This window comes from Passer montanus, unplaced genomic scaffold, assembly GCF_014805655.1.
Source record: "Passer montanus isolate IOZ18808 unplaced genomic scaffold, ASM1480565v1 scaffold83, whole genome shotgun sequence".
Taxonomy (NCBI): domain Eukaryota; kingdom Metazoa; phylum Chordata; class Aves; order Passeriformes; family Passeridae; genus Passer; species Passer montanus.
In genome coordinates this window covers 1089400-1104861 of record NW_024373590.1, presented here as the reverse complement: position 1 = coordinate 1104861, position 15462 = coordinate 1089400, and the positions used below count along the sequence as shown (strand labels likewise).

Here is a 15462-nt window from a genome sequence, read left to right as displayed (position 1 = left end):
CCTCGCTGATGATTTTTTAAGTGATCTCAAACACTCATTCGTAACAGTTGTCTACCAATATACAGGAACCACCTCATGTTCACAAGCCCTGGTCCTCACAGGGGAACCTCAACCACTCTGATATCTCCTGGAGTGACAAGACAGCAAGGCATCAGCAATCCAGTAAGTTATCCTTGATGATAGCTTCCTTCTCCAAGTGACAGAGAATGTAAAAAGGAGATGTGCCCATGCTGGAGCTTGTTCTCATCAACAAGGAGAGGCTGGTGAGGAATGAGAAGCTCAGGGGAAGCCTTGGCTGCAGTGATCATGAAATGCTGGAGTTTGAGATCCTAAAGGTAGTGAGAAGGGAGCAAAGCAAACCCAGAACCCTGAATTTCAGCAGATGCAGCTTGGCCTCTTCAGGCATCTGCCTGGCAGAGTACCATGAGATAAAGCTCTGCAGGGTAGCAGGGTCCTAAAGAAGCTGGTTAATATTTAAACATTAATTCCTCCAAGCCCAGGAGCAACGCCTTCCAACAAAGTCAAACACAAAACATCAGGAGGCCTGCATGGATGAACAGTGAGTTCCTGGATGAATAAAAAAAAAAAAAGAAAAAGGAAGCATATAGAGAGGGGAAGCAAGGATAGATAGTCTGGAAAGCATACAGAGAAATTGTCCAGCAGCCAGAAATCAGCTTAAGAAAGCTCAAACCCTAATAGGATTAAATGTGGCCAGGGATGTCAAGGGCAACAAGAAGAGCTTCTGTAAGTAAGATGAAGACAGAAGGAAAACTAGGAAAAACGCATGACCTCTCCAGAAGGAAACAGGAGGCCTGGGATATGGAAAAAGCTGAGGCAAAAAATAACTCAGGTTGTGCCACAGAAAGTTTAGACTGGATATTGGGAACATTAAATTACTTTTTAGCCTCCATCTTCCCTGGTATGTATTCCAGTCACATCACTCATGTCACAGGAAAACAAGGGCATGGACTGGCAGAATGAAGAACACTGTAGATCAGGAGCCCATCTAAGGAACATGAAGGTGCACAAGTCCATGGGACCTGCTGAGATGCATCTACAAGTCTTTAGGGAGTCTCAGGCAAAGACACTACCATTACATCCACTACACCTGAGAAGTCATTACAGCCCAGGTAAAGATTCCACAGACTAAAAGAGGAGAAAGATAACGCCTATTATTACAAATGTAAGAAAAGGAAGGCATGAGGAACTATAGACCCGTCAGTCTCACCTCAGGGCCTGGCAAGATCACACTGTAGATCCTCATAGTAAATATACTGAGGAACATGGAAAAGAAGGAGGTGACTGATGATGGTCAACATGGCTTCGGTAGGGGCAAATCATGCCTGACAAATTTGGTGGCCTTCAACGCAACTACAGTGTTAGTGCATGATGACAGAGCAACCAACCAGAGCAACCATGATCTAGCTGGATACGTGCTAAGCATGTGACACTGTAACACAGGACATCCTTGTCTCTGAACTGGAGAGACGCTGATTTGACAGATGAAACAAGTAGATAAGGAATTGGCTGAGTGGTGACACTGTAAATCATGTTCAAGAATTCCCTGTCGAAACGGACACTAGTTCCTTAGGGGTCATACTGGAACCACTGCTGAGTAACACCTTTGCTGGTGTCATGGACAGTGGGATCAAGAGCACCCTCACCAAGTCTGCCAATGACACCTGGCTGTGTGGTGCTGTCAGCATGCTTGAGGGAAGGGATGCTACCGGGGGACTGGACAGGATTGGGAGGTGGGCCTGTGTGAACATGACAACAAAAAGTGCAATGACCTGCACCTAAGCTACGGCAATCCAAGCAAAAATACAGGTGGGACAGAGAATGCAGAGCAGCCCTCAGAAGGATTTCCACAAGCTGGTGGATGAGAGGTGGGACACGACCCCACAATGTGCACTCACAGCCCAGAAAGCCAAATGTGTCCTGGGCTGCATCCACAACAGTGTGGCCAGTAGAGCGAGGGAGGGGATTCTACACCTCTGCTCTGATCTGGTGAGACCCCACCTGCAGTGCAGCACCCAGCTCTGAAGTACCTAAGATACAAAGGATACGGACCTGATCAAGCAAGTCCATGAAGACATTCAGGCAGTACCCCCCCCACTCCATGAAGGCAGTCTGAGAGTTGCTGCTGTTCAGGCTGGAGAAAAAAAGGCTTCAGGGAGACATTACAGCACCTTCCAGTACCCAAAGAGAGCTTACTAGAAAGCTATGCAGGGACTTTTTACAAGGACACGTAGCGACAGGACAAGAATTAGTGGTTTCATACTGATTAACAGTAAGTTTAGATTAAATATTCAGGTGAAATTCTTCAGTGTGAGAGTGGCAAGACACTGAAACACCTTGCCCAGAGAAGCTGTGGATGTCTCATACATGGAACTGTCCAAGGCAAATCTGCATGAGGCTTTGAACCTGGTGTTCCAGCCTATGGCAACAGGGTTGGAACTGATGATCTTTAAGATCCTTTCCAACCCAAACCATTCTATGATTAAACAAGTTACCATTAGACAAAAATAAACACATCCTGTGTAAATATCAGACATGTAATCAAAATTCAGTTTGCTCTTCAAGTAATTACCAGTTTTATATTTTGGTTTGTTTTTCTTAAAAGGTTTGGAGGCAATCTTCGTATTTAAGGAGGAGTAAAAAATTTTATTTTAAAAGTGGTGCCACTGTTGAAAATGTTGTAATAATCAAAAGTCTATCCTGCTAGTGGAGATGAGAGCCCAGTGTCAAACATGTAACAGTCACATTAAGTGGACATCACCATTTATACCTGAAAAATATAGTGGATGCTTCTTTTATCAGGTTCTTTTAAGAACCTGAGCTCCAAAAGTCAGATTTAGAAAGCTCAAACCCTACACTTGATGTACTGGAGTACTAAAGAGCAACAAGGCTAGTGAAGGGTTGGAAGCACAGATCCTATAAGGAGCAGCTGACGGAGCTGAGGGTGTTCAGAAAAGGTGGTTCAGGGGAGAGCTTATCATTCTCTACAACTCCCTGAAAAGTGGGTGCAGCCAGGTGAGGGCTGGCCTTTTCTCCCAAGGACCAAGGAATAGGACAACAGGAAAAAGCCTCATGCCGTGCCACAGGAAAGTTTACATTGGATATTGGAAACATTTGCTTCACCAAAAGGGTTCTCAAACACTGGAAAAGGCAGCCCAGGGAAGTGATTGAGTCACCATTTCCAGAGGTATCTTAAAAGTCTTGTAGATGCAGCCCTTAGGGGCATGGTTTAGTGGTGGATTTAGCAGTGCTGGGTTAACAGTTGGACTCGATGACTCTAAGGATATTTTCCAACCTCAGTGATTCCATAGTTCTGCTTTATTGATAAGGCACCTTATTCCTGCCTGAGAAGTGTGAATGGTTTCTCATTTGCTGTATTAACAGTTATGCTTACAATAACTGTGCAATGTTTCTATGATCAATTCAAAGAATAACCTAATTAATGATTACCATGCAGTGATAAGCAACTGGCTTACACAAATTCAAAGGGGTAGAACTAACTGTTTTCACTAGAAAACCTCTCTATAGCTGTAATAAACAAAGATCTGAGTGCTCATACCTTTCTCAAGGTGAATTTATTCATTCAATAATAACAACTTTTATATTTATATACATCCTGTAATTTCTTTAGCTTACTGGCATAAGCTTTAATGACTCTGACAAAGTCTTATTATCAGTGTAAGCACTGAAAAAAAAATTGAAAAGTCAGCATCATCTCTAAGCTATTTTATTATTTTATGGTGCATTTCAAAGAGATCAGAAAAGCAAGGAAGCATTGAAAATCCAGGCTACTGCAACCTACTGACTTCTGCGTATTTAATAAGCACATCTATTTCCCGGACACTTCGCACCGCCTTGGTACACTTATAATATGAATGTATTATGCTACAAAAAGATACACCTCATCTTTCTTTTAAGGAAAGCTAACAAGGAGGACAATTCCCAAGACATGATCAAGATGACTAGAGATTCAAAAAAGATTATTCCCATAAACAGTATTCCCATAAGGCCAAATCATATTCTACACAATACACAAAATTTGTAGATCTTAATGACAACAGACTGAGAAAAACTAACTTGAAAGCAAGATGGTTTATGACAAATCACAACTGTTTCTGTACCTAAGGTGCACACGTACCTTTTCCTAAATGTGTATTTATACTCATGTATCTAGCTGTTCCTGTAAGGCTCTTGTGTTCTCGATATGGTATGTGCTTCTTTGTTTCTGGATCTACATACTCCTTTGCTAAACCAAAGTCTATAATGTGAATAACTTGCTGGGTTTTGTTTCCAGGTCGTCCTATTAAGAAGTTCTCAGGTTTTACATCTCTGTATATCAAGTTCTTTGAATGGACATATTCCATACGAGAAATCTTCAATAAAAGAAAAAAACAGACAAGGAAGTTTAGCTTAAGTTTCAGGTTGCCACATTAAAATGTGTTAGAAGCTAAATATCTCATATTGGCTTTATACACAGAAGAAACCACCCCTTTTAATATCTTAAGACCAAAGCAATATTGTTCTTAAGGAAGTATCTCCCAGTTAAAGTCAATGAAAATCGTACACTTTTTCCAAAGCAGATACACCAACTGGTGTATTGGAAAATTTCACACTGGACATTAGTCATGAATCTTACAAACAAAAGACATTTCTGTCTCTCAAAAGAGCTGGTACAAGTATGTTTTCTGCACATTAAAAGTAAAACCAGAAATTATGTCACCATGAAGTAAGCAGCAAAGTTTGATGTAGATCTATTACATGTTAAAGATATAAATGAGAGGAGCACTGAAAGTTCATCACTATGCATATAAAGCCCATTCTATCTGAACTGTTTTCCATCAAGACTTCCACACTCAGAAAAGAACATGAAGTAGTAAATAAAGCTGATCTTTGAACTTGTGAGGACTTGAGCATTTAAAAATAAGAACTTGGTCATTTTGGCTGTATATAAGTTCAATGTGTCTGTATGTCTGTAGTTGGAGGCCTGTTATATAATTATAATCATGTTCTAAACAGCTATTATTAACCATTACAGGTAAAAATATCACTATTTAGGGAAGTGGAAATCTGGTAAACATGCACAGCCTTAAGCATCCCTTCCACTTCCACCTACCCTCAAATTAGAACCAAATAAGGAAATCTTCAAAAATTCTTTGCTGAGTAATTTTGTGCTATAATTTCTGGAAGGATTTGGAGAATTTTTTCATTTGTTTGTTTGCCTTCTTATAAGAATGCCTAGGAAAAAAATACTTATGCTATTAAGAGTCTTATAATACAATTGCTTATGTGGGCTAAAATTACTTTTATTTCTTTAAGGTTTTCTTTTTTGAAAGAGTATGTCAAACTAAAATTCATGATTTTAGATTGTGATGAGAACTCAAAGACACAGGTAATTACATACATAAACTGACTTGAAAAACTGGAACAAAGAAAATGAAAGCAATGTAAGAGTATTCCTGCTTAAACTGAATCACAAGCATTTTACATATCACTAACAACAATTTAAAACATGAAAAGTGCAAATCTCAAGTAAGCATTTAATCAACTGAAGACTGTTATTCTAGTGAACACTCAAATTAACATCTATTCTACTTACCAACTGTATGGCTATCATAAGAACGGTTTTAAGAGAAAATGTCCTACCACACAAGTCAAATAAATCTTCCAGGCTAGGTCCAAGTAGTTCTAGCACCATAGCATTATATTTGCCACATGGGCCAAAATAATAAACCTGAGGTACTCCATCTGTGAAATGAAAATACAAAGTGATGATAAGGGGTTAAATAAGATTAAGGTACATAGCAATACAATTCCTACCCAATTTCAAGTTGATCATAAGTTAAAAATACATTTTGCACATAAAAACAAAAATAAACCTCATAAAAACTACAGGTAAAAGACACAACAGGAATATTGAAGACAGTCACAAAAATTTTAATGAAAATGGTACTATTACATATTTGACTTGTGAAAGATAAAGATTTTTATAAATAATCAAAATTATAACCTCTCTATTAAGTTTTGTAACCATAAATTGAAACAGGATTTTGAAATGCTATGAAGAAAGGCTCTTGTACCAAAAAATGCATTTAAATTAAACTTTTCAAATTAAGGCTATTCCTACCTTTAGGAATAAACCACCTTATAATCTACAGAAATCATTCTAAAAAACCAAAAAGAGATTAATGAACCCAATAGTGCAATGATACATAAGTCTGGACTTCATAGTTTTAAATGAACACATGCCTTAAGAGAGACAGACAATCCAGAAGTTTGAAAATATAAACTAGTTAAAGCCTTATAATCCAATTTTACTTCCTTTTTGTAAAATATGCATTGTATATCTATTTAATTAAAAATTACTTGATTTAATTTATTCTACTCATCTTGTATTTTTTCACACATTCAGGACATCATCCTCATTCAGCAGAATAAATTTTGTATACTCAGGGAAGCTAGTTATTCCAGATCTTTGGTTTTTTGTTCTGTAGTACACATCCTCTGTTTCATTTATTCCAAATATTTAATACTCTGAAATGTATTCTTTTCATGTGAGCCTTTTCTACAGTGTCCAATGTTTCAATACTGCACTACACAGAAATACCAAACCTGTTTTCAGAACACTTTAATGAAACACTGGATTTCACCTTCATTCTCTGTAGGCCAAATGTAACCCTAATTCTGAGAGTTTTCTGAAGTACATAAAGCCTTAAATTTTTCCTACCTTACTATACAGACACTTACACTGAGGGCACAAAATTGTAATTGTATTTGCTACAGCTTTGGGTAAAAAAATTATTAAAAAATACTGTTTTAGCAAAATTAACATCAGATCAAAGCACTGTTTTTAAGAAGTTTTTCACTAATTTCTTTTCCTACATGTCGGAATATTTGAAGAAGAACCCCTAAAAATCAGCTGAACTGTTCAGTTTTCAGAAGACTCAAGCTACAATTTGGTTTTCAATATGTATAATCACACCAATCTCTATACTAATATACTTAAAATGCAGAATTGTACCCACTTCAGAAAGACTTCACAAGAGCAGCTTATTGCTACTAATGAAGAAGCACTGACCATATTACATTATGTATCAGAATAAGGTATGAGATAGTGCTCTTCAATTTAAAAATATCATCCTGAATTCTATCTATCTATCTATCATACCAGATAGATATCTAAAACACTTGATCCTCTGATTAGATGAGAATTCCAAAACATCCCAAAACTATGTTTAAGATGTAATAACTTCTGCAGTGCATATGGAGCATCTTGTCTAAAATTACCCATGTTAATAAAATAATTTGATATTAACAGCTCAAAGTACTAGAAGGTAGGGGCTTTGGTTCTTAACCAAAGCACTCTTAGTACTTTTGCTTAAAAGCAATAAGCAGGTATCATTCTGCTACTTACATTCTTTCTCCGTGTCTGTAAATCTCCAAAATTCAGAATGTAACATGCTAATAAAAACTAATAAAAATAAAAATTAAACTAATAAAATCATATAGGAGGCTTTTTCTCCCACTACAGAGAGATAATGCAAGATCTCGTATATAAACCTTTAAGACATATTGCTTTAAGTTAAAAAAAAAAGAAACTCTCATTTTTAGATACATAAGAAATCCCTATTTTGACAAGATATTCCACTACTTATTACCAATTAAGAAGGTGTATTTTATTTCCATTTTGAATTACTCTGGCTCAAACAACTGCAGAACAAAAGAAGAAAATACGCTGAGCTTTTAAGGTGCATCCTAGTTGTCCTGCTGTGAATTTAAACAAGCCACTGGTCTTCAGTTTCTTGATTAACAATTAATTTGATTACCATTCAATCCTTTCTAGTACCTTGACAGATCTTCTCTCCATTCTTAAAAATCCTTTTTTAAAAGTAGTACCCCTTCCCAGTTATAAGCAGAATACAGTGCTTGTCACACAAATGTCACTAGAATTTATATATAACTTCCTCTTCTTCCATAAAAAAGGAAACTTACTTGTGGCCAAAAAAGTAGATTCACTTAGTACTCCCACTAAGTTACTTTAACAACTAAACACTTTCCTTTCTAGGTTTAAAATTCTGAAACTAGAATCCTTTTTTTAGGTACCAGTCATATTTCCCTATCCCTAGATATTGATAGGGATAGGGAAATATTGATATTGTTGACAACTAAAACACTTTCATTTTAATGGGCTCAATTGACTAAAGTAATCCACAATAGATGACTTCCCTGTCATGAAATCGTAAACCCAATTTACAGCCAGTATGATTTTAACCCTATTTTATTCTTGACAAATATCAAAGAAGTCTTGACTTGGAAATTAACTATTTTGAACATGACTTGGATTCTTCTATAAAAGTTAACTTTCATTAGCCACCTAAAATATTACTGCTGTACACCTCTGGTCCCCAAAATCAGTCCAAACACTCTAAAAGTCCTTGACTATCCACTGAGAAGGTGGGGTGGGGAAAGCAGGGGGGCAAGGAGAGCTCCCTAAAACAGCTATGTGAATGTATGGATTATACTCTTCACTTAAATACTTTAGTCCACCATGTTTATGTACATGAAGTCCAGAGAGTTTTTAAAGCTGACAGATCCGACTTCCTCTACAACTGATGAAAGGATAAAATATTAGAATAAAGAAAACATGACTAGTAGATAAAACTGTATCTGCCAAACCTCTTTAAAACCAAGAAAACAGTAATCTATTTCTGCTTTGGGACCATTATACATCTTGGTTGTCTTTTTCAAGAACTTCATCACGAAACCTGGTTTAAGCTTGAGAGTGCATGTTGTTCATGTAGCAATGCATGTAGCATATGTAGCTACTGCATGTAGCAATATATATGACTAGCACAAACACATTTATATCTTAAGGAAAAAAAATCCATTTATTTGGTTTGACACAGGTATTACACCATAGTGTCAATTATTTTATGTGTGTGTCCTCATTCAGAAAAAAAAGTATTACCTTGATAAACAGGCAGCAGAGACAGACAAAGGAATATGTAACTCACAGGTCAATGGCAATACCACTTGCATTTAACCTCATCTATTGATGTATTAAGTCAGGTTACTGACTTAATTTTGAGCTGTATCTTGGCAAAACGTCTCTACAATACAATCTAAATTTGTAAAGCTATTAAGGTAGTAAGTAATTTTTCAGAGTTCTTCAGTTTCTTGTAATACCATTTCCTTTTAGAGCTTTCTCTAATATTGTCAAGAAACAGACTGATGGTATCTGCATTACATCCTATTGCTTAGAATCTGTTCAATCAGACACATAAATGCCAATAAAACACGCAAGACTGCTCTTGCACATCATGGTGTCGTGTATTCAGCTTCTTATACCACACCACCTTTTATCTGCAGTCTTAATTTTCCTATGTGGCAATTCATTGGACACAAGCCAAATACTTTAAACTGGTTGGAAGATTTGCAGTAACAGTTGTCTTCCACAGCACATTCATACTGCTATGCTTGTCAAGGATACAAATTAACAAACTGCCACAAACAAAAAAAATTCCCTATCTAGTTTATGGAATCTGGTTTGAATCCTCTCAAAGGAAGCGATTATAAAACTCAGGGTAGCGTGTTCTGACTTGAGCCAAAGCAGCATACACAGAAGGTCACACAGTCTCTGGAAACATAGCACCTTAATGCTACTGAAATCATGATCAGCCACAAACTATAAAACTCTAAACGCAGAATGAGACACTATGTCACCACAACACTTAGACTACATCTCTTACTTACAAATGTAAGAATATGTTTGCAAAAAGAAGAAACAGTAATAAAATAATTAGATCTATTTCAAAGGAAAACTCTTTAGTTATTTACATTACTAAAACAGAATTAGAGATGCATTTTATGGTAATCATTATTAAATCAAATATCCATTTATCTAACATTTACTTTGTTCAGTGAATTGTCTTACCAAGCTTCCTTTCACAATTACAGCTATTGTATTCCTCACAACACCCACAATCTCCGAAATCTGTGTGATATCACAATACAAAACCAATACACATTTTTGCATACAGCCAGGCTTCTTATGGCCGGTAACTACTGTTTCTCAGAAACATTATCATGTAACTGTATTACGCAGCTGACATTCTTACCAGATCTCTTGCATTTATTCCAGGGGGAAAAATTACTTTAAATTCAGAAAATCCTGTACATATCCTTAAGCTAAATCCTAGAAAAGGCTTGCCACAAAACAAGAAAAAATGCAAGCAACATCTTTATAATTTTGTTGGACTACTTAAAAAATAAAGTAGTCATTACCATTTATGTTTAGTCACATAAACATAAATATTAGCATATTCACATTAACAACTGAGCAGCTCAACTTTCCTATTAAAGGAAGCATATCAGCAGCAAAAACTCAAAACTGAGTCAGAGTTTTCACCAAACAACTCATGATAAAACCACAGGAACCATCAGTATACAGCTGAACAGTGCCTATGAACAGATTCCTCTTCAGAGAAGAGATTCGATATTTGATTCAGTTTAAGTTCTCTAATACTATATTCTTAAATTAAGCTTAGAGCTTTGTTTTCTAAGATCCCCTGCATGTTTAGTTTTTTTAATTTTATTATGATTACCAACCACTCCAACTAACTGCTTATTGTTTATTCCCCAGTATAATAATCCCAGTCAAATTACAACAGAAGTAATAAAGCAGGACAGCGTGACTAAAAAAATTAAAGAAACAGCCGTCAATTTAAGACCAAATTCTCAGCAACCTACCTAGAAGTATAGTTCAAAGCAATATTTACATGAAGTTACTAATAAAACTCACTTTGCACTTATACTGAATGTGAGCTGGCAATATGTATAGAAAGGATATGAAGTATGACAACTCAAACACATCTGTAAGAACTGATAAAATGTTATTTATATATGCAAACTAGGACTACCCTGAACTGACTTACTCGTTAACTCTGTAGTTGACAGCTAGATATTTTGTCTTCAATACATATTGTCCTTAATTATTAGAAACATAACACCCTTGTTTTAAAAATTACATAATACTCTAAAAACTGAAGTTCGAGTAAATTACTGCTGTTTTAACTAAGTAGTAGGAACATCCAGTTAATATAGCTGCACGTCATGTTCATGTTTTCCCGTAAAATCTTTTCCAACTTGCTTCAAACCTTCACAACTTTCATGTTTATCCTATAATAGCAGCAAGACATCAATCCCAAAATATTTTGAAAAATACAGAATGAGACAAATTATTTTAAGTTGTTTCTAGAAGATCCATAAACAAAAACAATCACCTGACACAATAATCTAGCTGTAGTGCTTTGTTTCTAGCACACTTTCAAGGAGACTTGCTATTGAGACACTTCCTCATGTTATGATAGAATATCAATCTAGTTAAATACGTTACAGTCTGCCAACTGAGAAAGCAATTAAGAAATTATTATACTGAATTTTTTGTCTTGGGATGAGTTATAGCAGAATACAGATGCTAATATGCCACAATGAAATCATGCTGCGCTCCCCTTTCTCCCAGAGGCTAAAGTGGAAGGCAAGGTGGCTATGGCCAAGGGGATGAAGTAGACATGGTATCACTAGCAATCTGAGATCCTACTGCCCTCACAGTGACAGTGAAAGTTACCTGTAACTGTCTTAAACGTAAAAGATAGCTTGTCTTTCATGGGAAAAATCTGCTTCAGACATCCCATACCCTGAGTATAGTTGTACAAAAATAATTAAAAGCTGTCACTGAACACGCAGATCTCACACACCAGCTAAAGCTAGCCTGAAGTGAAATTAAACGAAGCAAGACATTTTCTCACCTTAAATATTTCTGTCTTTACCTAGAGGAAAAAACACTAAATACTCAAGAACTGAACCTCATTCTTGGCCTTCAGCCCATCAAACACATTTCCAACACCAAAAAGAAAACCATAAACAGCAATGTTTAACCTACTAGTCCACATTAAACTGTGTGTAAGGCACCTTACAACAAAGAAGTGTTCTTGCCTTATGGTACTCGGGCCCCCCTCAAAATCAGAAATTCAAAGTATTTCAAACTCACTCTGCTACATTCCCAAACCAAAATGTAATTATCAATTTGGCAAATCCAGACATGTTCTAAATGCTACAATAAATATTCTACTGAGCTGGACTACAAAATGGTGAGCAGACTCCACTTACTGTACAGTATCTGCCAAAACCACATTATGTCCACACTGAAATCTTCCTGAATCACTAATCCAACAGTAACTGTGTAATTACAGCTGTCCAAGTACTGTGATTCCGTTGTGTCAAAGGCAGGTTCTCACAATCTCAAAACCAAAAACTGTATTTTTAGATACCAATACAGAACACATCACATGAATGTTGGTACCAAACCACAATGGCTCAGGTACAGAATGCAATACTTAGCACTCATTTCACAATAGCCATGACCTTCTTAAATACAACACCTTTTCCTACTGTAGACAAATATATCTCATACCTTGACTAGTCAATAGTAATGACCCTGTAAGAAAAGTTAAGGGCTTCCAGTTTTTCAAGGGGAAGTGTTAACTAGATTTCAGGTAAAAGAACAGATGTACAAAAGTTAAGAAAAATAAAACCTGACTTATAATACTGAGCATCTGCATTGTCTGAAATATTAACACAGCAGTTTCACCAGTAGGTTAATCCACTGCTGAACAGATCTAAGACCAGTTTTGAGATATGTGATCTCAGAAATTACCTTAAATGAAACCATAAAATCTAATAATAGATACCCCTCGCTACTATAAACAAGAAGTGTTCTAAGTCTGTTCTAACAGCAGCATTATAAACAGGAGATCTACTAATTCACTTTAAGCAGCAGAAGCTGCTTGCTGTTCTTTTGTTCCACTTGTCAGGTAAGTAAGTACAAAAGAGTTCTCATTCACTTGCAAAAGCTCCCAGTCATTATGATAATGACCCATTTATAAGAGAGATTAGAAAAATCAGACAATGAAAGCCGAATCGTTTTTTATGCTCTTCAACAAGTAACACATAGCTTCTTTCATTTACTGACTCCTTTCTGCAAAAGGAAACTGAACCATAATGTAAATACCCATCTGTCAGTTAAATTACAGCATGGTGCATGAAATACACCCACACCTTATCTTCTAATCATGCAAAGAAAGGCTGATAGCATAAAAGATTTATTCAAAAATCAATAAAAAAATACAAAACTGTTTTCTATTAATTCCAAAAGCCTTAGTGCAATTTCAGGTTCAGCAATCATTTTATTTGGAGTACTGCACTTATGATAGTATAGTTTTCTTACCTCTCATATTTGCATATTAAGAAAATACACATTAAATAATATTTATTAGAAGCAGAGATGCTAAATTTCATCCATATGTTCCTCATTCAATTGACTAGAAACTTCTGCATACTGACTAATGATCTCAAACTCCCTGCGAAAAACACCCTCATAGTTACAGAACGAAAAAATTATCACAGAAAAAAGAAAGCAATTTTCATAAAAATCTCTATTCATATATAAAACCTAAATGAAAGCTAAATAATGATGAAACTAAAATAAACTGCATATTTAATTTTCAAAGTTGGTTTTAATAAGTTTGAAGTCCATGTCCCTAAAAAACTAAAACATTTCAAAATGCCCAAAAGCACTGAAACTATTTCCTCTTTAAGAAAGATTCTTCACATTTTTTTTCTGACAAATACCTACATGTTACTGCACATTCACAGGCATTTTAAAGAGCACATTTAAAAGTGAAGTTACAGTTAGGCCTTCTTTTTGAGCAGATCCTCTCCAAAGGAATGCAGTTTTGAAATGTTAATTCCTATTCATGCAAGACAAAACCACTTTTTATTAAATACAAAGAATTAATACTCTCAGTTCCAAAGCCTTTTTATACACTAAGTCTTGTATACAAAAATTGCATATCTATCATATTTCATACCTATTTTCTCCTTTTCTCAGTGAGCAGAACTACAAAAGAACCTTCTGATCTTTTTTTCAGTCAGGAATGTCTTCCATCTTCGTGGTATTCCAGACACAAAACAACATGACTAAGCACAGAGATTAATAACACAAATACGTATTTTTTTTAAAAATCCAAGCTACAAGGTCATTAGAAAAGGAAGAAAAAGGAGTACCATAAAAATAAATAAACAGACTTAGTAGACAAATATTGGCTGCAGATAAGGAAATACCAAGAAAACATAACATTTCAAAATGTTACTCTTTTCATCGAGGATGCCTACAAGATTAGAGGAAGTACTCTGTTAAAGATGCTCTGTTAAAAAGGGTTTGAAGGTAAAATAATCTGTAATCAGAATAACATTTTCTTTACTTGCTTTCAGGATGATATTGCCAGAAAATAACCTCATTTTCTTCTAGAAGAATTCAACTTGTTAATGCCTCTCCCTCCTCCTCCTGCCACCTCCAAGTCAAGTGGGATTTCAAAGGGCCTAAAGGAATTTTATCCTTTACGCTTCGGGTTATTTCACACCAAGCATAAGGCAATTTGTAGCATAAACTGTGGAATCTGTAGTTCTTATCTGTGAAAATCATGGGGTTTTTACAGAAAAAAATGGCTCTGCTACAAGACTGGGAGTACAGTTCCCTTTTCCCCAATTGCTTCTGAAACCATAGTTTAGTAGTCACTTGCTATTAACACAGAAGCATAAACATAAACATGAGGAGAACAACAGGAAGTGCAATTCAGTACAATTAAATGCAAACTATACAGTCCACACAGTTATAAAGCTATCAGCCAAATTACTACAAGTTTGTGCAAAAAAGCTAAAGAAAAGACTACTTCATTGTAAGAAAGCCTACAAATATAGATTTTTAGAAGCTTAAAAGATGGAAAGCTTCAAACAATTATAACTTCTAGTATGATGCAGATCTGTGAAGGTTTCAGAGAAACCTTCTATCTTCACAATTACAATACTCCAAATTTCCTCCAGCAACGGCAGCTATTTTTGTATCTCCTATGACAGACTCTTCTGTAACTTGCATACTGAAGACCACTTCTTTCAATCTCTCTCTGATCAAAAAACAACCACTGCCCATAAAGCAATACTGTCTATATGGACAGACCTGGCAGAAGTTTTTTTTCACCCACTATCACCTGTTTTACACAGGAGGTTTACATATTCGCTTCCTGAAGTTATCACTTGCTGGATCAACTTAACAAAACTATGTTTTCAACTGTTCATGAGATAAAATTATTTCAATCTATTTTTGACAGTAAACATGCATGTCACAAAAAATCAGTAATCTAAAACCAATTGTCACAGATTACATGAGAACAGAAACTACATAATACTGCAACCTTTTTTCTGAAAATCACAGGCTCGATAACTTCCTCGGCTTGAGAGCCCAACTCCTAAAAATATAGAAAAAGTGACTGCTGCCAGAAGATAAGGAATCAGGAATCTTTTTTTTTAACTTCTATGTAGATAGGAAGAAGA

General features: G+C 35.8%; 1 protein-coding gene across 7 annotated transcripts in view; it reads right to left on the bottom strand.

The window, feature by feature from the left end:
* CSNK1G3 (casein kinase 1 gamma 3) overlaps positions 1 to 15462 on the bottom strand; it is a 70468-nt gene that overhangs the window by 21440 nt on the left and 33566 nt on the right. For all 7 annotated transcript variants that reach the window (XM_039733098.1, XM_039733097.1, XM_039733099.1 and 4 more), the window contains 2 exons: positions 5615 to 5763; positions 4157 to 4391 (listed from right to left, as the gene is read on the bottom strand). In XM_039733098.1, the coding sequence (XP_039589032.1) occupies positions 4157 to 4391; positions 5615 to 5763 (384 nt within the window). The remainder of the gene's footprint in view (positions 1 to 4156; positions 4392 to 5614; positions 5764 to 15462) is intronic.